At 44.7% G+C, this 25,650-nt stretch overlaps 1 protein-coding gene across 2 annotated transcripts; it reads right to left on the bottom strand.

Moving 5' to 3' along the window:
- Window positions 1–1,981: 1,981 nt before the first annotated feature.
- LOC106564838 (inositol polyphosphate 5-phosphatase K) lies at window positions 1,982–25,125 on the bottom strand. 2 transcript variants are annotated; one of them, XM_014131280.2, is made up of 13 exons: window positions 23,509–25,125; window positions 17,774–18,397; window positions 15,891–15,998; window positions 15,590–15,698; window positions 15,349–15,465; window positions 13,101–13,276; window positions 8,444–8,555; window positions 8,037–8,146; window positions 5,342–5,552; window positions 5,011–5,148; window positions 4,821–4,886; window positions 4,569–4,673; window positions 1,982–4,400 (listed from the first exon to the last, which is right to left on the bottom strand). In XM_014131280.2, exons 2-13 carry the CDS (start codon window positions 18,391–18,393, stop codon window positions 3,936–3,938), a joined length of 2,337 nt encoding a protein of 778 aa, XP_013986755.1. In that variant the 5' UTR covers window positions 18,394–18,397; window positions 23,509–25,125; the 3' UTR covers window positions 1,982–3,935. The 2 variants fall into 2 exon arrangements, with proteins under 2 accessions (XP_013986755.1, XP_045546122.1); XM_045690166.1 differs by lacking the exon at window positions 23,509–25,125 and having other exon boundaries at window positions 17,774–23,500.
- Between the last annotated feature and the right edge of the window lie 525 nt (window positions 25,126–25,650).

The following is a 25,650-nucleotide window of genomic DNA, read 5'->3' as shown; positions in this document are numbered from 1 at the left end:
TGCTTTTTTAATCAGAACAACAGTTTTCAGCTGTGCTAACATAATTGCAAAAGGGTTTTCTAATGATCAATTAGCCTTTTGAAAAGATAAACTTGGATTAGCTAACACAACGTGCCATTGGAACACAGGAGTGATGGTTGCTGATAATGGGCCTCTGTACGCCTATGTAGATATTCCATAAACAATCAGCCGTTTCCAGCTACAATAGTAATTTACAACATTAACAATGTCTACACTGTATTTCTGATCAAATTGGTGTCATTTAAATGGACAAAAAATGTGCTTTTCTTTCAAAAACAAGGACATTTCTAAGTGACCACAAACTTTTGAACGGTAGTGTATATATATACAGTTGAAGTCGGAAGTTTACATACACTTAGGTTGGAGTCATTAAAACTTGTTTTTCAACCACTCCACAAATTTCTTGTTAACAAACTATAGTTTTGGCAAGTTGGTTAGGACATCTACTTTGTGCATGACAGAAGTAATTTTTCCAACAATTGTTTACAGACAGATTATATCACTTATAATTCACTGTATCACAATTGCAGTGGGTCAGAAGTTTACATACACTTAGCTGACTGTGCCTTTAAACAGCTTGGAAAATTCCAGAAAATAATGTCAGGGCTTTAGAAGCTTCTGATAGGCCAATTGACATAATTTGAGTCAATTGGAGGTGTACCTGTGGATGTATTTCAAGGCCTACCTTCAAACTCAGTGCCTCTTTGCTTGACATTATGGGAAAATCAAAAGAAATCAGGTAGGTACCACATTCATCTGTACAAACAACAGTAAGCAAGTATAAACACCATGGGACCACGCAGCCGTCATACTGCTCAGGAAGGAGACGCGTTCTGTCTCCTAGAGATGAACATACTTTGGTGCGAAAGTGCAAATTAATCTCAGAACAACAGCAAAGGACCTTGTGAAGATGCTGGAGGAAACAGGTACAAAACTACCTATATCCACAGTAAAACGAGTCCTATATCAACATAACCTGAAAGGCCGCACAGCAAGGAAGAAGCCACTGCTCCAAAACTGCCATAAAAAAGCCAGACTACGGTTTACAACTGCACATGGGGTCAAAAATCATACTTTTTGGAGAAATGTCCTCTGGTCTGATGAACAAAAAATATAACTTTTTGGCCATAATGACCATTGTTATGTTTGGAGGAAAAGGGGGATGCTCGCAAGCCGAAGAACACCATCCCAACCGTGAAGCACGGGGGTGGCAGCATCATGTTGTGGGGGTGCTTTGCTGCAGGAGGGTCTGGTGCACTTAACAAAATAGATGGCATCATGAGTAGGGAAAATTATGTGGATTTATTGAAGCAACATCTCAAGACATCAGTCAGGAAGTTGAAGCTTGGTCGCAAATGGGTTTTCCAAATGGACAATGACCCCAAGCATACTTCCAAAGTTGTGGCAAAATGGCTTAAGGACAACAAAGTATTGGAGTGGCCATCACAAAGCCCTGACCTCAATTCCATCGAAAATTTGTGGGCAGAACTGAAAAGGCGTGTGCGAGCATGGAGGCCTCCATCTCTACTCACTTACACCAGCTCTGTCAGGAGGAATGGGCCAAAATTCACCTAACATATTGTGGGAAGCTTGTGGAAGGCTACCCGAAACGTTTGACCCAAGTTAAACAATTTAAAGGCAATGCTACCAAATACTAATTGAGTGTATGTAAACTTCTGACCCACTGGGAATGTGATGAAAGAAATAAAAGATGAAAGAAATAATTCTATACTATTATTCTGACATGTCACATTCTTAAAATAAACTGGTGATCATAACTGACTGAGTTAAAATGTATTTGGCTAAGGTGTATGTAAACTTCCGACTTCAACTGTATTTACAAAAAAAAAATATGGGGGATTGGAAATGATGCAGACAATTACATTGATGGAATCCACAATCTATCTGCAATATTAAAGTTGATCTCCCGCAAAAAAACTAAACAAAATCCTAATAACATCAGAAAAATTTGGAACATAAGTAGGTTACACCAAACATTGTGTGACAGACTGTGTGAAAAGAAGAAGCTGACCAGAAGATGGCAGTTACAGTTACATATTAACCTTCTAGTTTGCAGAATATATGATGACAATGAGTTAAACCTCACATGTGCAATATGAAAATATCTAGATCATTGTTACAAAACCTGTGGACTCTTTGCACATAATAATTATGAGCTGTCCAATTGAATGTTCTGTGCATGATAATACAAAATCAAGTCTCTTTTTCATGTTGTTTGTTTTATTTTCTTCACACACCCTCACACAACCAATATTTCAACAACCAAAACAAACCACTAAACCATTAGAAGTCTTAACGCTCTGAAAATAAGACAATATTCTTTTCTCAAACATGTACAGTGCTACACATATACACACAAGATGGGAAGATTCAGAAACAAACCACTTTAATATAAGCTGGAGCTTGGGAGTATAGAAAGACAGATATCATACCACACCAAGTGATCCAGGCCGATAGGTAGAGCATATTTATAGACATCCCTTCAACTTACTATATAACAACAATAATGTACATTGCAGATTTACTCTTGCTTTGGTTTTACATTTGTGTACATACAGTATTGATACGAGTCTGTGTAGCACTTCTTGGGGTAACGCTTAAACTTTTAGCGATTTGGACTAGCCCCCTACAGGATGGAGTCACTGATAAGTAGATTGCTCTTAGATGTAAAGCCCCATATTTAGGGGACTTTCAGCAGTTCCGAACAACATGTTTGTGTACAGAGCGCTCTGCGAACGGCGCAACATCAATTGCTGTGCACTCCGTGAAAGCTCTGGTTGTCACTCTTCTCATGCTGCTCTCCGCTCTCAGCTGAGATGCAGTATGTGAAATTGCATATGAAACGGAGAGCCTAGCGATTGCAGATAAAGCGGTCTCATCTCGCTGTAATGTTCTCAGATGGATTTAGAGCTCACAACATGAAAAAATAAAAAATAATTTCGTAGAATTGAAACAATGGGACTTTCTCTTGGTCACAGTGGGAGGAAATCACTTTGTGCTTAAAGCTGGCGTCACGAGTCTGCTGGAATTTGAATGGCGTCTCTGCGTCGCTCAGAGGATGTTGGGGTGAAAAGTCTCTGTCGTCAGTTATTTGAAATGGTGCCAATTTTGTATGATCATATTTATTTTAGTTATAAGGTGAAATCTTAGAGTAAGTCATTTATAATTTCATTGTAACTATATTTTGAAAGCATTTCAATAATTAAAATCCATAATCCATATTCCCCCACTTTTGTTGAATAGGAAAACAAATACATATATGATGTTTCATATTTTCATATTTGCACAGTGTACTTGAGCTTGTATCCTCAAAAGTGACTACACCTTAGCAATTTATAACTATTTTTACCAGAATGGTGGGATTGTAATCTTTCTGGCAGTATAAGCATTAGCTGGTATTGTTTATGGCCCTCTCATGATAAATAATTACTTTTGGGTATGTCTATTTAGGCAGAAATCTACATTTTGACATTACATTTAACAGGTTTTAAGAAATAGAGACAACTGGTTGACCACCATGTGGAATGTTGCAAACTACATCTCGTACAATGCACTGCTTTTATGAGTGCAGTGACAGTGTGAGGTCAGATCAGCATAGAAATAATGGACCATATCAGCCCTAGATACTATCATCATATGGTCTTTACTGGCCTCATTTCAACAGTCTTATCTTAGGGCTAGATTCAATCTGTATCGCAGAAACAAATTTAAGGGTAATTTCCGATTGAGCCGAACATATGCAGCGTTTTCCGTGAACACAGTCTCCGTGAAAGCGGGAACATTGCCTTTAAATTTTGAGCTATAATGCTACAAGAATTCTTCGATATGGATTGAATTCAACCTTTAATGTCTCTGCATATTCATGACCCCACAGATATTGTTGGTTGGGCTCCTCATAAACTTGTCTCTCCAGTCTTGCCTGGTGACCTGCCCCCTGTGGGGGTGACCTGAGTTTGTCTATGCTCCCCCAGGATGGCAGCGATTAGAGCCTCTGGGGCTGAGACCCCGCCTCCAGGGGACACAGGGCTGCGGGGGGTGAGCGGGCTGATGGGCGACGGCAGGGTGTCCTGGGGGGAAACCAGGCGCTCCTTCTTAGCAGCAGAGCAGGGCGAGCGGCTGCTTGGGAGCCCCTCTAGGGGACGAGGATGCAGGCTGAGGCCCTGCAGGGAGGGCATGGGGGTGTTGGAGTGAGCAGGACTGCGGCTGCGGCGATGGTGGTGTTTTCTTTTTCCAGGGCTTGGGCTGCGGGAGCTAGCAGGGGCCAGCAGGACCAGTGTGCTGTCATCCTCCGAGCTGACGTCAGAACTGTCTGAGCGGCATACTGGTGGGGCTGTCGGGCTGTGCACAGGAACATGGATCTATGGGAGATGGAGGAAGGTTGGAGAAGAGAGTAAGAGAAAAGGGTGGGAGGGAACAAAATTAGGAGAAAAGGACAAATATCCATCAGAACTGAATGGCAGACAGCAACTGCTTAATTCTCTGTTCATTGAACAACATGGGAAGGAAATGTCAGGAAGGGTCCTGACCTGAAAGGGCGATGTCACGCCGATAATAGTGTTCATGTTATTACTGTAGAAACCCAAAATGTATTCCCCTTCATCCCTGGGTAAATCCTCCTCTGTAAATGTCACCTGAGAGAAAGGGGAAGAGAGTGAAGAAAAGTACAAATAGAGAAAATGGAAACATAGAAAGTGGATGTGTGGATAAATGTTTTCTCATCTCAATGGATAAATGAGGTTGAGTTTGTGGGAGTATGTTTGTCAGGCTTTGTATCATACCTGTGACCCATGATCTGCTTTGGCCCACACATATGTTACATAGTCCTTGTGATGTTTGAACCCAACCTGTGTAGACAAATCACAGACTTCAATTGACCATGGAACAATTACGCATAGCCCTAATAACCTACAGATATTGTGTGAGAGAAAATATGAAATCTCACTGCTTTGAAGTTGAAGTCACAGTTACCTTGTATATTGCAACCCAGTCCCATGAGCTGCGCTGGAAGTTGGACATCACAGTGAATCTGACCGTGGCATCAGAAACCTTAGTCCACTCCTTCACATACTCTAACGTTACAAGAGGAAGGTCCACTTTAAATGGGAACTGAGGGAGAGAGCATGAGAGTGAAAAATAAACAGAGAGATAGAAAGATAATTTCAGAGGGTGATTCTTATGTGATTACTTTCTAAGGCTATAATGTAACAGTAACTGTGAAGGTTTTTCACCATATCTGGATAAACATCAAACAGTGACTGCTGGGGTGAGACCCCAGGGGTCACAGGGAGGTTGGACTTACATGTAATGAGAAGACAGCAGAGACAGGCTTGTGGTCGCTGCAGGTGTAGCCCATGTGACTGCGGTAGGAGTGTTGCACCACCTTGGTTGCCCCACCCAGCCAAGAGGTCAGGCCGCGCTGCAGCGCCGCATTGTGGGTAGGAACAGGGGAGCCCGTACAACGCAGACGCCACAGGATACGGTCTGTCCATGCTGGCTTTCGCTTCTTACTGCTGTGAGAGGAACAGAGAGAGAGATAATAGTGGGAATTGGAGATCAGTGAATCAGTCAATAGAGGTGTTATTATGAAACCAATAACTTGCCAATTTTGCTGCACTCATTATGTCTAAGGCCTAGCTACAAGGTCTGTAACCTGATTTGATGTGTGCATAAATGTGAGAAGTAAACCAGTTGTTGAATGCATGTACCCGGGATACAGAAACCTTACCTTAGGTTCAGGGCCACCTCAGTCAAAGTGGTAACCCATAATAAATAAAAACAAAAGAAAACTACAAAGAATGTATGAATGTTTATGTTTATATATATATGTATATGGGTATGTGTATGTATGTATATAGATATATATACACTGCTCAAAAAAATAAAGGGAACACTAAAATAACACATCCTAGATCTGAATGAATGAAATAATCTTATTAAATACTTTTATCTTTACATAGTTGAATGTGCTGACAACAAAATCACACAAAAATAATCAATGGAAATCCAATTTATCAACCCACACTCAAAATTAAAGTGGAATACCACACTACAGGCTGATCCAACTTTGATGTAATGTCCTTAAAACAAGTCAAAATGAGGCTCAGTAGTGTGTGTGGCCTCCACGTGCCTGTACGACCTCCCTACAACGCCTGGGCATGCTCCTGATGAGGTGGCGGATGGTCTCCTGAGGGATCTCCTCCCAGACCTGGACTAAAGCATCCGCCAACTCCTGGACAGTCTGTGGTGCAACGTGGCGTTGGTGGATGGAGCAAGACATGATGTCCCAGATGTGCTCAATTGGATTCAGGTCTGGGGAACGGGCGGGCCAGTCCATAGCATCAATGCCTTCCTCTTGCAGGAACTGCTGACACACTTCAGCCACTTGAGGTCTAGCATTGTCTTGCATTAGGAGGAACCCAGGGCCAACCGCACCAGCATATGGTCTCACAAGGGGTCTGAGGATCTCATCTCGGTACCTAATGGCAGTCAGGCTACCTCTGTCGAGCACATGGAGGGCTGTGTGGCCCCCCAAAGAAATGCCACCCCACACCATGACTGACCCACCGCCAAACCGGTCATGCTGGAGGATGTTGCAGGCAGCAGAACGTTCTCCATGGCGTCTCCAGACTCTGTCACGTCTGTCACATGTGCTCAGTGTGAACCTGCTTTCATCTGTGAAGAGCACAGGGCGCCCGTGGCGAATTTGCCAATCTTGGTGTTCTCTGGCAAATGCCAAACGTCCTGCACGGTGTTGGGCTGTAAGCAAAACCCCCACCTGTGGACATCGGGCCCTCATACCACCCTCATGGAGTCTGTTTCTGACCGTTTGAGCAGACACATGCACATTTGTGGCCTGCTGGAGGTCATTTTGCAGGGCTCTGGCAGTGCTCCTCCTGCTCCTCCTTGCACAAAGGCGGAGGTAGCGGTCCTGCTGCTGGGTTGTTGCCCTCCTACGGCCTCCTCTACAGCCTCCTGGTAGCGCCTCCATGCTCTGGACACTACACTGACAGACACAGCAAACCTTCTTGCCACAGCTCGCATTGATGTGCCATCCTGGATGAGCTGCACTACCTGAGCCACTTGTGTGGGTTGTAGACGCCGTCTCATGCTACCACTAGAGTGAAAGCACCGCCAGCATTCAAAAGTGACCAAAACATCAGCCAGGAAGCATAGGAACTGAGAAGTGGTCTGTGGTTACCACCTGCAGAACCACTCCTTTATTGGGGGTGTCTTGCTAATTGTCTATAATTTCCACCTGTTGTCTATTCCATTTGCACAACAGCATGTGAAATGTATTGTCAATCAGTGTTGCTTCCTAATTGGACAGTTTGATTTCACAGAAGTGTGATTGACTTGGAGTTACATTGTGTTGTTTAAGTGTTCCCTTTATTTTTTTGAGCAGTATATTTACCCCAAAAATATATGGGGGATTGGAAGTAATGCAGACATTTACATTGATGGAAGCAACAATCTAACTGCAATATTAAGCTGATCCACCCCCCCCCTCCAAAAAAATAACTACCAAGAGGCATGCCTAAAATAAAGAGGCTAACTAACACAAAACAACACCAAACACTGACAGGCCGAGAAGCATCTGGTCAAACACACACACACGCACGCACGCACACACGCACGCACGCACGCACACACACACACACACGCACGCACACACGCACGCACACACGCACGCACACACGCACGCACGCACACGCACACACACACACACACACACACACACACACACACACACACACACACACACACACGTCATCCTGATTGCTCACACCTGTCAACTTCTCCAGGCTTCCTGGCAGAGCACATCCCTTGACCCGGTTGGTGCTGCCACCTGGGGATGGAGTGTGGACGTGTATCCTGGTAGTGCGCTGCCTAACTGTGTCCTAACACTGAACTACCCCCCATATCATAGCAAGTCAGTAAAAAGGGAGCGTCACATCAATCACAAACCATTTATTGCTCTACACAGTATCACGTACCTGGTGTCGTATGTGTGTGTCCCCACATCAAACTTATATGTGGGGGGGAAGTTGAGAGGGCCTTCTAAGAAGCCATCTAAGATGGACTCACTGTTTTTGGCTATGTTGAGCTGCAAAACAAACATGCGAGAATGAAGAGAGAGAGAGCGAGAGAGAGAGGGAAAGAGAGACACAGACAATACAATTGAATCATCAAAGTAGCTTGCTTGACTTGATGCAGCCACTGTGTGATTGAATATTATTGGGTGTAGGTTCATTTTTGTTGGTGCTATAGCTATCTCTGCTGGTATTTAATCAACAGTCATTGTTTTCAAAGATAAACATGACTTCCATTTGGTACTCTGTTTTCAAAGAAAATTCAATTTTGACTTTAAAAAGAAAAGTCAAATAACTGACAGATTTCTCACCTGGTCTCTCTCCCACAGCAAAGGTAGTTTATTGCTGTCAATGGCACTCTTCACCACATGAATGTCATAGTCCTCTATGCGGAAGTTAAGATCTCCAAACCAGAACACCACACTGGGAGAAGAACACAGGACCATTTCACCACTCTATGAGCCAACGACTGATCATCAGAACACCAGGCTCAAAGATGGCGCCGGAGGGTAGGGCTGCCGTCTTATCGGCTCTTAAGCAACCATGCTATTTTGTCCGTTTTTTCGCGTTGTTCGTAACTTGTTTTGTACATAATGTTGCTGCTACCGTCTTTTGTGACCGAAAAGAGCTCAGAACTGGGATTACTCACCTCAAATTGGACGAGGAGTTCTTCTTCAATGAGTCGGACGCGAGGGATATACTACGGACACCCGACCAGGCCCAGATCCCTGTGATTCGCTGGAAAAGGAAACGTAGGTTTCGCGGAAAGAGATCAGGATGCCTTGTGAGGATCAGGCGACGAGTGGCTAATCTGCCCTTGCCTTCCATTCTGCTAGCTAACATTCAATCGCTGGAAAATAAATGGGACGAACTGAAAGCACGTATATCCTACCAACGTGACATTAAAAACTGTAATATCTTATGTTTCACCGAGTCGTGGCTGAACGACGACATTAAGAACATACAGCTGGCGGGTTATACAGTCTATCGGCAGCACAGAACAGCAGCCTCTGGTAAGACACGGGGCGGAGGCCTGTGCATATTTGTAAACAATAGCTGGTGCACGATATCTAAGGAAGTCTCAGGGTTTTGCTCGCCTGAGGTAGAGTATATCATGATAAGCTGTAGACCACACTATCTACCTAGAGAGTTTTCATCTGTATTTTTCATAGCTGTCTACATACCACCACAGACCGAGGCTGGCACTAAAACCGCACTCAATGAGCTGTATTCTGCCATAAGCAAACAGGAAAACACTCATCCAGAGGCGGCACTCCTAGTGGCCGGGGACTTTAATGCAGGGAAACTTAAATCAGTTTTACCTAATTTCTATCAGCATGTTAAATGTACAACCAGAGGGGAAAAAATTCTAGACCAGCTTTACCCCACACACAACGACACGTAGAAAGCTCTCCCTTGCCCTCCATTTGGCAAATCTGACCATAACTCTCTCTTACTGATTCCTGCTTACAAGCAAAAATTAAAGCAGGAAGCACCAGTGACTTGGTCTATAAAAAAATGGTCAGATGAAGCAGATGCTAAACTACAGGACTGTTTTGCTAGCACAGACTAGAATATGTTCCCGGGATTCCTCCGATGGCATTGAGGAGTACACCACATCAGTCACTGGCTTTATCAATAAGTGCATCGAGGATATCGTCCCCACAGTGACCGTACGTACATACCCCAACCAGAAGCCATGGATTACAGGCAACATTCGCACTGAGTGAAAGGGTAGAGCTGCCGCTTTCATGGAGTGGGAGTTTATAAGAATCCCGCTATACCCTCCGATTAACCATCAAACAGGCAAAGCGTCTATACAGGACTTAGGTCGAATCGTACAACACCGGCTCCGACATTCGGCGGATGTGGCAGGGCTTGCAAACTATTGCAGACTACAAAGGGAAGCACAGCCAACAGCTGCCCAGTGACACAAGCCTACCAGACGAGCTAAATAACTTCTATACTCGCTTCAAGGCAAGTAACACTGAAACATGCATGAGAGCATCAGCTGTTCCGGACGACAGTATGATCACGCTCTCTGCAGCCGATGTGAGTAAGACCTTTAAACAGGTCAACATTCACAGGCCATTGGGCCAGACGGATTACCAGGACATGTACTCCGAGCATGCACTGACCAACTGGCAAGTGTCTTCACTGACATTTTCAACCTCTCCCTGTCTGAGTCTGTAATACCAACATGTTTCAAGCAGACCACCATAGTCCCTGTGCCCAAGAACACTAAGGTAACCTGCCTAAATGACTACCGACCCATAGCAGTCACGTCTGTAGCCATAAAATGCTTTGAAAGGCTGGTCATGGCTCACATCAACACCATTATCCCAGAAACCCTAGACACACTACAATTTGCATACCTAATCCAACAGATCCACAGATGATGCAATCTCTATTGTACTCCACTCTGCCCTTTCCCACCTGGACAAAAGGAACACCTATGTGATAATGCTATTCATTGACTACAGCTTAGCATTCAACACCCTAGTGCCCACAAAGCTCATTACTAAGCTAAGGACCCTGGGACTAAACACCTCCCTCTGCAACTGGATCCTGGACTTCCTGACGGGCCACCCCCAGGTTGGAAGGGTAGGTAACAACACATCCGCCACGTTGATCCTCAACATGGGGGCCCCTCAGGGGTGTGTGCTCAGTCCCCTCCTGTACTCCCTGTTCACTCATGACTGCACAGCCAGGCACGACTCCAACACCATCATTACATTTGCTGATGACACAATAGTGGTAGGCCTGATCACCGACAACGATGAGACAGCCTATAGGGAGGAGGTCAGAGACCTGAACGTGTGGAGCAAGGAGAACAACCGCTCCCTCAACGTGATCAAGACTAAGGAGATGATTGTGGACTACAGGAAAAGGAGGACCGAGCATGCCCCCATTCTCATCGACGGGGCTGTAGTGGAGCAGGTTGAGAGCTTCATGTTCCTTGGCATCCACATCACCAACAGACTAACATGGTCCAAGCACACCAAGACAGTTGTGAAGAGGGCATGACAAAACCTATTCCCCCTCAGGAGACTGAAACGATTTGGCATGGGATCCTCAAAAGGTTTTACAGCTGCACCATTGAGAGCATCCTGACTGGTTGCATCACTGCCTGGTATGGCAACTGCTCGGTCTCCGACTGCAAGGCACTACAGAGGGTAGTGCGTACGGCCCAGTACATTACCATGGCCAATCTTCCTGCCATCCAGGACCTCTATACCAGGTGGTGTCAGAGGAAGGCCCTAAAAATTGTCAAAGACTCCAGCCACCCTAGTCATAGACTGTTCTCTCTGCTACCGCACGGCAAGCGGTACCAGAGCGCCAAGTCTACCCCAAGCCATAAGACTCCTGAACAGCTAATGGCTACCCAGACTATTTGCATTGCCCCCCCCCCCCCCCATGCTGCTGCTACTCTCTGTTATTATCTATGCATAGCCACTTTAATAACTCTACCTACATGTACATAATTACCTCAATTACCTTGACACCGGTGCCCCCCGCACATTGGCACATTGACTCTGTACCGGTACCCCCTGTATATAGACCCGCTATTGTCATTTACTGCTGCTCTTTAATTATTTGTTATTCTTATCTCTTACTTTTTTAGGGATTGTCTTGAAACTGCATTGTTGGTTAAGGGCTTGTAAGTAAGCATTTCAATGTAAGGTCTACTACACCTGTTGTATTCCGGGCATGTGACACATAACATTTCATTTGATTTGATAATTAGGACCAGGAGTATTTCCTGACCACACATGACCTGACCACCTGACCTGACCACATGACCTGACCACCTGACCTGACCACCTGACCTGACCACATGATCTGACCACCTGACCTGACCACATGACCTGAACAAGAAAAAAACGGTGACACTTTACTTGAAACCCAGTGACATAGCACGTTATGACACGGGCATAACCATGTCATAATATGTCATAACAGCTGATGTAACTTGTCATAATCCTAACATTGTCATGACATGTATTTTTACACATATATTGCGTTATTTTATGGCTGGTTATGACACCTACATAAGAGTGTCAAAACCCATATTTATTCAAGTAATTTTTTTCCCTGCCAAGAAGTTTCCTTTCATTTGAAAGTTTGTTTCTTAAATCATTTGTTGTTGTAATTAATGTTTTTTCATCATATTTTAAATAACTTGTAGAAAATACACTTTATGACACTGTCATGAAGCATTATGACCATCCTGTGTCACTTTACTTAGACTAAGAAAATACACTTCATGACACTGTCGTCAAGAAGCATTATCATATATAATCCTCTCTAGGTTTCTTCCTAAATTCCTGCCTTTCTAGGGAGCTTTTCCTAGCCACTGTGCTTCTACTGTACATCTGCATTGCTTACTTTTTGGGGTTTTAGGCTGGGTTTCTGTATAAGCAGTTTGTGACATCTGCTGATGTAACATCTATAAATACATTTGATTGATTGAGATAGGCCTATCAGGTACATGCTCTTATGTCAGTCATCAGTCAAAAAGAGGATGTCTTGTCCTGCTCCTGAAATATACTCCTGTATTCATCCCAGTCATCAGCAAAAGTGCATTGGGGTAAGTGAATGTCTGATATCAATGTGTGCGCATATACAATGCTAATTTAATATGGTCAACAACAAAAAATAATGATATAACATAAACATACTGTTGACACGTAGGCTGTGGTGTAATGGAATGTTTTGCCTTGTGTGGTAGGTTATGTGGGTTTTGACAGTCTTATGTAGGTGTCATAACCTGCCATAACAAATGCAATATATGTCACATATGTTATGACAAGTTATGTCAGCTTTTATTACTTTTATTACAACGTGTTATGATGCTGGGTGTCAAGTAAAACGTCACCAAAAAAACTCCCATAGGTGGTCAGGTGGGATAAACTCCTGGCCCTAGACATACTGTTTACATCAGCCCTCCCCATCCAAATGACCCACTCGTGGTCCAGCACACCCGAGGCAGTCCCGCCCTCAAACTGCTGTTGCTGCAGAATGCTCCCAAAGTCCTCCATGCGCTGCTCCAGGTTCCGCATGTGAGCCGGCAGGTGACAGTTCAGGAAACACACCGGGTGGCCGAACATCGTCATCCTCGCACTTACACCCCCTTTATTACCCTGGGGGAGGGGAATAGAGAGATAGTATGAAAATGTAACACACACTGATGGATAAAAGATGGATGCTCTACCAGCCTTTGTAATCAAACATCCACTGTGATAAGGATGAAAGGACAGATGGTATTTTGGTATCGTCTGTATCAAAGATCCAGACAGTCAGACAGTCCTGCTGCGCTGACCTCAGAGAGAAGGAGACTGCTCCGGCAGCCAGTATTGATGCTGACATCAACACGCTCAGGAAGGTCACACGTACGCACGCACGCACGCACGCACGCACGCACGCACGCACACACACACACACACACACACACACACACACACACACACACCTATTTTCTCTCTCCCTGGCATATTAACATATTTTGATGCAATTTAAAAGCTACAGTGCATTCGGAAAGTATTCAGACCTCTTAACTTTTTCCATATTTTGTTACGTTACAGCCTTATTCTAAAATAGATTACATGTATTTATTTCTTTATCAATCTACTCACAATACCCTATAATCACAAATCAAAAACAGTTTTGCAAATGTATTACAGATAAAAAACAGAAATACGTTATTTACATAAGTATTCATACTCTTTGCTATGAGACTCAAACTTGAGCTCAGGCGCATCATGTTTCCAATGATCATCCTTGAGATGTTTCTACAACTAGATTGTAGTCCACCTCTGGAAAATTCAATTGATTGGACATGATTTGGAAAGGCACACACATGTCTATATAAGGTCCCACAGTTGACAATGCATGTCAGAGCAAAAACCAAGCCATGAGGTCGAAGGAATTGTCCATAGAGCTCCGAGACAGGATTGTGTCGAGGCACAGATCTGAGGAAGGGTATCAAAAAATGTCTGCAGCATTGAAGGTCCCCAAGAACACAGTGGCCTCCATCATTCTTAATGGAAGAAGGTTGGAATCACCAAGACTCTTCCTAGAGCTGTTTGCGCGGCCAAACTGAGCAATCGGGGGAGAAGGGCCTTGGTCAGGGAGGTGACCAAGAACCCGATGGTCACTCTGACAGAGCTCCAGAGTTCCTCTGTGGAGATGGGAGAACCTTTCAGAAGGACAACCATCTCTGCAGGACTCCACCAATCAGGCCTTTATGGTACAGTGTCCAGATGGAAGCCACTCCTCAGTAAAAGGCTCATGACAGCCCGCTTGGAGTTTGCCAAAAGGCACCTAAAGGACTCTCAGACCATGAGAAACAAGATTCTCTGGTCTGATGAAACCAAGATTGAACTATTTGGCCTGAATGCCAAGCGTCACGTCTGGAAGAAACCTGTAACCATCCCTACAGTGAAGCAAGGTGGTGGCAGCATCATGCTGTGTGGATGTTTTTCAGCGGCAGGGACTTGGAGACTAGTCACGATGGAGGGAAAGATGAACAACTCAAAGTACAGAGAGATCCTTGATGAAAACCTGCTCTAGAGTGCTCAGGACCTCAGACTGGGGCAAAGGTTCACCTTCCAACAGGACAACGACCCTAAGCACACAGTCAAGAAAACGCAGGAGTGATTTCGGGGCAAGTCTTTGAATGCCCTCGAGTGGCCCAGCCAGAGCACAGACTTGAACCCGATCAAACTTTTCTGGAAAGACCTGAAATAGCTGTGCAGTGACGCTCCCCATCCAACCTGACAGAGCTTGAGAGGATCTGCAGAGAAGAATGGGAGAAACTCTTCAAATACAGGTGTGCCAAGCTTGTAGCATCATATCCAAGAAGACTCAAGGCTGTAATCGCTGCCAAAGGTGCTTCAACAAAGTTCTGAGTAAAGGGTTTGAATACTTATATAAACGTGATATTTAAGTTATTTATTTTTTATAAATGTTTTTTTATAAATGTCTAAAAACCTATTTTTGCTTTGTCATTATGGGGTATTGTGTGTAGATTGCTGAAAAAATAACAACAATTGAATCCATTTTAGAATAAGGCTGTAACATAACATAATGTGGAAAAAGTCAAGGAGTCTGAATACTTTCCGTATACACTGTATGTATTTAACAAGGGTTTTTGGACACTGCATTTACCAACAAGCTCCTATTTTAGAGCAGGGGTTGCCAGGGTGACACTCACCCAGTAGCCCCCGAGGCCTGTGCGTGTTTTCTCTGTCTGCAAACCCCTCAGAAATGGAAGATGACAAAATTTTGAAAACACCAGCAACAGCACCCCCTGCATACGCTGGGACGTCACCTACAGCGATAGAGGGGGAGGTGAGAGCGAGAGAGAGAGAGAGAGAAATAGAGAGTAACTGTATCCACAGAGATTGAGACAGTGACTGGCCTGGCACAACATTGCGAGTTAACTCTTTACTGACCAGCACATATCCAAATCGACTCAGTGTGTCCATGCAGAGTTCACTCCACTGGTCAGTGAAGAGAGCATCCTTCAGCCGCTTGTTAATCATAGAGTTCACTTCCTGTAGCCTGAGTGGGGAGGAATAGAGAAAGAACAAGTCATAACTCAGTGGGAGGAGAAGAGGAATAAGAAGAATGTTTGGATGATTAGATGATTAGATGTGGTGACATCAGTAGTAGAGGAGAGATCAGAACAGTGACAGAGGTATGATGGAGGAGACATTGAATGCTGGCACCGTTTTGATTGGAGCAGAAGCTCACCCAATGATAAACATGTCTGTGCTCCCATCGCCAGCATGCGGCCCAAACAGAGAGGTGATGTCATCAGGAGGAAGAGCAGAGCCCACATTCCATGTGACAATGTGAACCCTATCAGAGGACGACACAGGAGGTAATGCACATCCTACATTATCAGTAAAACTACATACATTAGTTAAACTTTACATACACTATATGTCCAAAATTATGGGGACACCAGCTCGTCGAACATCTCATTCCAAAATCATGGGCAGTAATATGGAGCTGGTCCCCCCTTTGCTGCTATAACAGACTCCACTCTTCTGGGAAGACTTTCCACTAGATGTTAGAACATTGCTGCGGGGACTTGCTTGGGCGATTAGGCCTAGCTCGCAGTCAGCATTTCAATTCATCCCAAACGTATTTGATGGGGCTGAGGACAGGGCTCTGTGCAGGCCAGTCAAGTTCTTCCACACCAATCTCGACAAACCATTTCTGTATGGACCTCGCTTTGTGCACGGGGGCATTGTCATGCTGAAACAGGAAAGGGCCTTCCCCAAACTGCTGCCACAAAATTAGAAGCACAGAATCGTCCCGAATGTAATTGCATGCTGTAGCGTTAAGATATCCCTTCACTGGAACTAAGAGGCCTAGCCCGAACCATGAAAAACTGCCCCAGACCATTATTCGTCCTCCACTAAACTTTACAGTTGGCACTATGCATTGAGGCAAGTAGCGTTCTCCTGGCATGCTCCAAATATAGATTTGTCTGTCAGACTGCCAGATGGTGAAGCGTGATTCATCACTCCAGAGAACGCGTTTCCACTGCTCTAGAGTCCAATGGTGGTGAGCTTTACACCACACAAGCCGACGCTTGGCATTGTGCATGGTGATCTGAGGCTTGCATGTGGCATTTTGGCCATGGAAATCCATTTCATGAAGTTCCCGACGAACAGTTCTTGTGCTGACGTTGCTTCCAGAGACATTTTGGAACTTGGTAGTGAGTGTTGCAACCGAGGACTGATGCTTTTTACGCGCTACGCGCTTCAGCACTCAGCAGCCCTGTTCTGTGAGCTTGTGTGGCCTATCACTTCGCTGCTGAGCCGTTCTTGCTCCTAGACGTTTCCACTTCACAATAACAGCATTTACATTTGACCGGGGCAGCTCTAGCAGGGCAGAAATTTGACGAACTGACTTGTTGGAAAGGTGGCATCCTATGACGGTGCCACGTTGAAAGTCACTGAGCTCTTCAGTACGGGCAATTCTACTGCCAGTGTTTGTCTATGGAGATTGCATGACTGTGTGCTCGATTGTATACATCTGTCAGCAATGGTTGTGGCTGAAATAGCCAAATCCACTAATTGGAAGGGGTGTCTACATACTTTTGTAGTGTAGATTTGCAATCATAACTGTGCAGTAATGTAATTATTATGTAATAATGTATAGCTCAATGTTATGGAGACTATAAACTGCACCTACAGGAACAATCTAATCTAATATCAGTAAAAGTGATTTTAGTGGTTGTGAATGAAGAGAGAGAGAGAGAGAGAGAGAGAGAGAGAGAGAGAGAGAGAACACTGTCTGGGACCTCTGTCAAGGAAATGTGCAGCCTGTATGCATTCTGTCTAGTTCAGATGGTTCTTACTGAGATGTATGGCATTTGATTCACATGACACATTCTGGCTCATATCAACCCATCATCCTGCAAATGGCTTCTAAACCTGAGGCTGGGTTCTGCCTAGCTCGTTTGCCATGCCAAGGACGGAAAGAGAGAACAATCTCCATGGAGACAACAACGTGTTACTGTATTTAGTCAGGGAGTAGAAAGAAAAACTAGAACAAATGTAATATACGGTTGGCATGCTACTGAAATAGTACTTGGCGTCATCATTCGTGATCTGTCTCACCTGAAGCCGTAATCTGTTTCTCCTTCAGTCTTGTCGGTCTGTGGCTGGTTCTTCACAGCGCCCCCAGGGGATCTGGTCCTCTGGGGTTGTGGACTGGAGCCTGGTTTAGGGCTGAGGCTGGATGGCGGGGTGAGGCATGGCTGAGGCAGGTTAGGCTGTGGGATGAGGTAAGACTGGCCTGTGTAAGGCTGACTGCTATGAGGACTCTGAGGGCTGCGGGACAACAGGGAAGACTCTGTAGGGGACTGGGACAGGGAGATGGGGCTGTGTGGTCCAGGAATGCGGTTTGGAATAAAGGCCTTATCCTTCATATCAGCCTCTGGACCTCTGGAGGAATTCAGTGCAGTAGGTCTGGGACGGCTGATATTGACTGGAACTGCAGCACTGGACCCAGGCTGTACATTCTCCGGCCTCACCGGGTCTGGCATCTCACGTACACCTGAGGCCTGAACTGGACCCATTCCTGGGAGTTTCCCAGACCCTACTATGGGACAGGTCATAGAGGTGTCCTGGGCTGTTGGTTGCAGGGGTAGAGCAGGTCCTGGAACAGCATTCAACCCAGGTTGTCCAGAGAGTCTTGCTGGATCTATGCTGCTTTGTTTCTGCTGCATTTGATCCATTAACCTGATTAGTAACCACAAATCACGTGGAAGGGATGGGAGAGCATTTGTTAGATAAAGAGATTGAACAGATGGGAGAGCAATTACAAGAGAGAGGAATGTGCAGTCTGCTGGGCTGGTTGTGTAACTGATGCAAATGTAGAATGAGAAGATGAGAGACCTGTGTTTGTTTTCCTTCACAACCCCTTCCCTCATCCCCCCTCTGATCACAGACTGTCTCCATCTAACACCGAACCCTGTGGCCCGACTGGGAGGGGGAATTGACATGGAGCCAGAAGGGGGTGAGGGAACTGGCTCACACTGAGTACCTGTCCACCTCCTGCCCCCCAGTCCCCAGACATCACAGCCGACATCATAACCATACTAAACCATAGGCAGTCGGTGGGAACCAACTTTCTACCCCAATCCATGTCTACTTTCCTGTTGCTTAGCAATACATTTCAGTCCCCTAGTCCAACCCCCTTTCTATCCCATGACTCCCTGCTCCATTCCCTCCTTGCATCTTCCCTTTCAACTACTGTATGTTATGGAGGGGAAGGGTGGGCTTTTCTACTCTTCAAACTAACCTATCATGCCCCTCTGCCTCAGAAAATGCAGGTAGAACAATGTATATCTCTAACACACACTAACACACACACTATGTGTGGCAGCGAGATAGTCTCAGACAGAACACCAACCCACTGCAGCAGTAGATACAGAGCAAGAACACAATGGGTCACATGACATTAAGTAGGCTACATAGTAGTCCTCACTCTATGAGAATCAGCCTATAAGATGCCAGTGACAGCAAGAACAGCTCACTTACCAAACGCATTGTTTGTCCGCCGACCTCCATAAATGAAATACCCCCCTGATTTATTCATGACATTCAGAGTGGCTCTGGAAACTGAAAGGTACATGTGACCACTTGAATGTGCAAGGATAGCCTAAACATAATAGATTGTGGTTGTGGTCATGGAAGGTGTGTCACTGTCAATAAAGCAATACATTGGAAAGAAAAAAGCCATCACAAATGTTGTTGTTAGTGGCTATATACATGTTGATTCAGCCATTGAATGGACAGCCATCGATCACGTGACACCAATCATTCCTATGTGAAGACTCAATAGCACATTGAAGCCAAATGGTGTCGATTAAGATGGCATCTCATGGGTACATAACATGCACAGTTTGAGGTACTCCAGGAAGTGACATTGCAGGCTAGCTCAGTGCTGCCCCCTCTCATTGAGTAACTCCAGTTGAAGGTGGCTGGGGTACTGCAGGCTGCTATTAGCAATTCAATAATCCTTAGAATTTATTTTGTGTGCAATTTTAAAATAATTGGTTAAAGAACATACATCTGGTGTATTAGAAGCAATTACGTAACATGATTGTCTTCTAAAAAAATATATTTTCACAAAGATTGCCATTTTCCCATTCACTACAGTGTTTGCTGACAATGCCTGCAGTACCGTGGTCGGCCTTGAACTCCCGTGGCTTCAATGAGAGGGAAGCCACAGAAGCCCTCATTCTCCCCTGGAAGCCCTGGTTTCAGAAGAGGTGGAGTCATATAGGTGGACTACAAGTGACCTACAGCAGCTGTAAGAAAGCCTGTCCCTTTAAGAGCTCAGTGATGATGTCACAGCTGTCGCAAGCTGGCAGTGTTTAGTTCATTACCAAGCGCAGCTTGCCACCTATAGCTGTGAACACAACTCTCAGTTTTGGACATTATTTATTTTCTGACCAATGTATTCATCACTGTGCGTGAATACCAAAACTGTAAGGTTTATGTTTTCCCCCTGTTTTACTGACGAAGTTGTCAATAGTTTAAGAATATTTTCATAATTATTACAGCATTATGTGTTTCATTTTTTATGCTGAATGTGCCTTATCTTAGTATTGATGCTTATTATTTTCAGACCACATCTTGTATGGATAAATGGACAGTTAATTGGATAATCAAATCTGAATGACATGACACAAAATTGCAAACATTGTTAATCTCCAATCAACATTAAAGAATCCTAAACTGCGGAACTGTCTCTCCCACCATCTCTCTAATAGGAGTACAATCTCCATAACTTCACCTACTCAATCACTGAATAAATTCCAGAGGCATCATCCTCTAATTCATGGTCCTTAGAGTTGGATTGTGTAAACCACCTGAAGATATGGATCCGACAAATACGGACCCATCCAAGACAGACATCCCCTAGCTCACCTGGGCGATTATACTGTTGAATATCTCCCCACCACTCAGACACCCCCCTCATTAGGACGAAGGAGTAGTCGAGCGGACATCCGATCAGAGAGGAGTGCTACCAGATCCAGATATAGTGCCAGCTTATCGGTGAGTCGCTTCCCAGATCTATCCCACTTCCAAGCAGCTATGTTGGAGAAAAGAATGAAGCTCATGGAGTTTAATGACCTACAACGCCAGCTAGAGCAAGTACACAACGTTGACGTAGTGTCGACGCATAGCAGCCGAAGCCAGAGAAGTTCAGCGACAACAGGAAGAAACTCAGTGTCGACAGGAGGAAGCTCATTGGGCCGGAGAACCAATAGCTACACAATTGAACAGGCAGCGGCATCTACAGAAGGTAGCTAATGAGCTAGATCTAGCCAAGCTTGTCACATCCTTTCTTAAAGAAAGAGATGAAGGCGTTGATGCAGCCAGAACCCAGATGACTCAGTCAGAGCAGAGGAGCCCCTCACCAGCACTGTCTGATGAATCATGTGACAGCTTTGCGTCTGTCCCACTGACACAACCACAACACGCCAACCTAGGAGAAAGAGGCGGAGCCTATGAAGACTCACATCATCTTCTCCCTGCCTACCCGAGGCACTCATCAGCAGCTCCTGTGGTTCCGCACCCTGCTCCAGCTCTCGTGGTTCCGCACCAAGCTCCAGCACCTGTGGTTCCGCACCCTGCTCCAGCTCCCGTGGTTCCGCACCAAGCTCCAGCACCTGTGGTTCCGCACCCTGCTCCAGCTCCCGTGGTTCCGCATCTTGCTACAGCTCCTGTGGTTCCGCACCCTGCTACAGCTCCCGTGGTTCCGCACCCTGCTACAGCTCCTGTGGTTCCGCACCCTGCTCCAGCTCCTGTGGTTCCACACCCTGCTCCAGCTCCTGTGGTTTCACACCCATACCCTGTTCCAGGTGAACCCTACTTAACTGCGGGACAAAGCATACCTTATCCAGTCCCAGCAGCACCAGGCTTCCATCCAGGTTTAAGCGTGCCCTATCCCAATCCAGCAGCACCATATCCTGCTCCATCATACGGCATGCCGAAGCAGTCTTTGCCCTACTTTGAGAGGGGTAGAGAGAGTGACTTTTGCCCTCCTCAAGATGGCCCTAGATACCTGATGAGCAGTCACAGACACCTAAACGAGCGGTATAAGTATCAAGTGCTCCTGGCCCACCTGAAACTACAGAGTGCAGTCCAGCTTGCTAAGGCCTACATGCACGACCCGAGACCTCACACTGTTGCCTTAAAAACCCTGCAGGACAAGTACGGTCAGCCCCGCCAACTCGTCCAGTGTGAGCTAGCCACCATCCTAAACTCCCCTGCCATCAGGTTCGGAGATGCAGAAGCCTTCGACACCTTTGCCCTATCATGCTCAGGACCCTTGAGGGGCAGAATGGCTATGAGCTCAGATGTAGATCCCACGTCGACCATCTCTTGAGCAAGCTACCGGGATGAATTCGTTGAGTACTGCTTAGATTGCGGCATCCTGAGGACTGGCACTGAACAGACGTACACCCTACACGACACCCTACAAGTCCCAGGCTAACCGCATATCAAGCAGAGCCACAGCCCTCTATCAATGTGATATGCCTTAGCCATTCAAGAAAGACCACCGTGCCTTAACGAGACAGAAGGATAAATCTGCTTCAATCCTTTTCAACGCAAGTGAAGATTCAAACCCAAAGGAGCCTGCTCAATCCAAGGGAGAAATCCAAATCCAAGCCATACTGTGACAGTAAAGAACACTTTCTCAACACATGTGAAGAGTTCAAGAAGCTGAACACAGGACAAATCGTCAAGTGGTTAAGGGATGGAAAAAGGTGTTGGAAGTGTGGACGATCCCACAAAGCTGATGCTTGCACTCTCCGACGACCTTGCAAGACATGTAAAGAGCAACACCTAACGATCCTTCATGATGCCATACAGGAAAACCAGAAAAGCGTGATCATGGTGAGTATCCCGAAGACCAAGGTGTACCTGAACAGACCCAACCAATCAGCGAAAGTAATGCCACAGGCTGTTCAACAACTTAACCTCAATTCTAAGCCTGAGACCTTCACCCTCATGACAGTTCGACAAGACGTTGTGCAACTGCAAGGTGCCTCAGTTACCTTTGACATGTTCCCCCTGCTCAATCCTTTCAAGAAGTATCAGATAAGACCGCAGACAACCTAGGCCTTTCCAAACACTCCCACCAAAAGCAACACGACCACCTCCGTAAGCTGCCTTTGCCACCGGTAGCCCAAGCCCAACCTCTGCTGCTGATTGGTTCAGACATGCCTCACCTCCTGATACCCATACAGCTACAGTGTACAGGCCCGCCTGGTGGACCCATTGCCGTCCACACCGAACTCGGCTAGTCCTTGCAAGGCCCTACTAGCTTAGTCCACACAGCACCAGCGGATTTAGTTTTTTTTTTAACATAAAATATATTTGTGGTCATATTTGCAGTGAATGTAACAAATTAAAGGCCTATTATTATTATTGTTAAAAATGTGTTTGTGAAAAGTCATGTAAAATTGCTTATAACACCATTATACTTCCTAAACGGTTATTTATTTTTGGAAGAAAAAAATGATCTAAAAATAAATATACTCTAAAAATAAAGATATTAAAATAATTCACGGACCACCTGCAGTACCCCCATGGACCACAGGTTGGAAACCACTGACCTAGAGATTCTTTTCTACCCATCTGTCACACATCAAAGATTACATATGATCTATAACATCACTTGATACAGGTCTACTCAGCCATGCACCTCTTTGCTACGGCACACTGAACTATGAAAAATAAAAAACAAGAATGTATGATCAATCAACATGCAATAATAATCACATACAGACATGCTGTGGGGTTGCACACACTCTCTGTGACAAATAATTTACCTTTCATCTGCAAGGTGAAATGCTTCGCCAGTGAATCGGTCTCAATCTGGCGCAAGGCAGGGCATGATGAAATACTTATCCAATTGAATTAGTCCATGATATGGGACAAATATCTACAGGTTTTCAATCGTCAAAACACCAGCACTTTACTGTTAACGTCTTTCTTCTAGACTCATCTGAAATATACTACGCCCCGGGGAATGACAAGTCGATACCGTGGCGAATGACAGCCCGTGAGTGACACTAGCGCGACCTGTCAAAGGTGAAAAACCGGGCGCTGTTCCCGGTACGCGAGTTTAGTGTCCTAAAACGTGAAAAACAGTAGACTAGTGCCTGATGTCCAGTAAACACAGCATCCTTGAGATAGACTACTGGTGGAGCTTCTGTGCGCGTGATACCGACTGTCCAGTTAACGGGACAGTTGCCTGCGCCTCGATCCTGCTTACCTGCTATCTCACCGGTGCAACTGTTTTCCTAGAGAGGAACCAACATCACTTACACACCGTCCTGAGACTGATTAAGAATAGAGTCAGAGCTGGCGACCGTAATAAATGCACCCAAGATGAATCTCAACCTCCAAATTCAGCTGACGTTGTGACTAGGATTACATAAATGAATTGAGCTTCTGTCGTGTCAATTATGTAATTAATCCGAGAGTTAGTCGTACACCGCCATACAGAGAATTAAAATGTCACAACGTCAGGCAGGTTGCTAGGCTACCTTAAAGCGCAGACTAGTGTAATGATATCGTTATTACAGGACACTGCGCAAGAGCGCCCGGAGTTGGTGCCCCACGTGACCACTATGCTTGAGCGCAGTTAATCATATTTCAAGCAAAATCATTCTGACAGGATTGGCAGAGATTACATAATTGAACTGTTATGTGAACTATGATTGCCCGTTTAAACCGTAAAATGTAGGCTCCTGGGGTGGATTGATTAATATATCTGGTAAAACAGAGTAGGCTTATGTCATTAAACAGATTTTCAACATTTTGATGCTACCTTTATAATTCTATAAAATATATGCAACAAATTGTCCACCTACAGGTTTTTGTGACAATGCACCACACAACCAATAAGCAAAGCATACGGACTTCGGGCACTTCAACATCATGGTTTGCGTTTTCACCACCACCACCACCACCAACACAATCAAATAGACTATGTAAATTTTAACAAACAGAAACTACATCCCTCCCTTGTACCCAGTATCGAAGGCTTGGTTTGACTATCTCTTAATGTCATACATTGTTTTGGTGTTTTGTAACAGATGTCTATTTCCATTCATCAAATGACGTTTGGATGCTGGAATTATATTTTGGACTAAAGTACGCAGGTAGCCTACAGGAGACTTTTGAAGTAGCCCAATCAGATCAAAACATTGTTACTGGTTGTGTTTATGCCACACATAAAAGGTAATACATTTTAAAAGTGAAATGACAAATACTTAGGCTGTATTGAAGATTTAGGTTCTAAGGTGCTCAAGGAATAGCCTCAGAGAGGAGGCAAGAGCCTCATTAAAGGAAAATTCCACTCAAAAACTTTCGGTATTTGTTTCATTAGTCCTCTTTTGATACAGTTCCAAAATGTTTTGCATGTCAGCAATCAAGTTTTCAAGATCTTTAACTTTCAAAATATTAAAAAGTGTCACAGTATGATGTGTTTAGCACTTTCTGTATTTTGAAAGTTCTCTATCTAGAAAATTGATTGCTGATAAGCAAAACAATTTGGGACTGTATCAATACTGGACTAATGAAACAAATACCAAGAGTGATATTTTCCTATAAAGATCCAATGCAGTCGTTTTTACTTCAATATCAAATCATTTAAGTACCTTACTGTGATAGTTTTCAATAAAATTGTAAAACAAAAGTTTCAACAATTTCACAGTGTTATTCAAACCTCAGAGTGTGCAAATATACATAAAACACAGGAAAATCTAGGTTTTGACTGCACTGGGCCTTTAAGCTTTACTGAATAACTGGGCCTTCTGGGAGGATATGTATTATTATAGGACGACTTGTTGGGAGAATGATGATTTGCAACAGACAGTGCATTTCAGTATCACAAAATCAAAATACAGCCAGACTGGCCTGCTACTGTCCCTTTCTAGACCTTATAAACTGTCGAGGGTACACCC

The sequence above is a fragment of the Salmo salar genome, chromosome ssa01 (genome assembly GCF_905237065.1).
Source record: "Salmo salar chromosome ssa01, Ssal_v3.1, whole genome shotgun sequence".
NCBI classification, from domain to species: Eukaryota; Metazoa; Chordata; class Actinopteri; order Salmoniformes; family Salmonidae; genus Salmo; species Salmo salar.
The sequence above is the reverse complement of the archived record's forward strand: the minus strand, read 5'-3'. Positions and strand labels throughout refer to the sequence as shown.

Coding starts and splice junctions, on each gene's coding strand:
- LOC106564838 (XM_045690166.1), bottom strand. CDS start 18,660: ATGTCAATTCCCCCTCCCAGTCGGGCCACAGGGTTCGGTGTTAGATGG. Junction 13,277..15,348: donor CAGGCCTCGGGGGCTACTGG/GTGAGTGTCACC, acceptor CCCCTCCCCCAG/GGTAATAAAGGGGGTGTAAG. Junction 8,147..8,443: donor TGCTGTGGGAGAGAGACCAG/GTGAGAAATCTG, acceptor TTTGTTTTGCAG/CTCAACATAGCCAAAAACAG.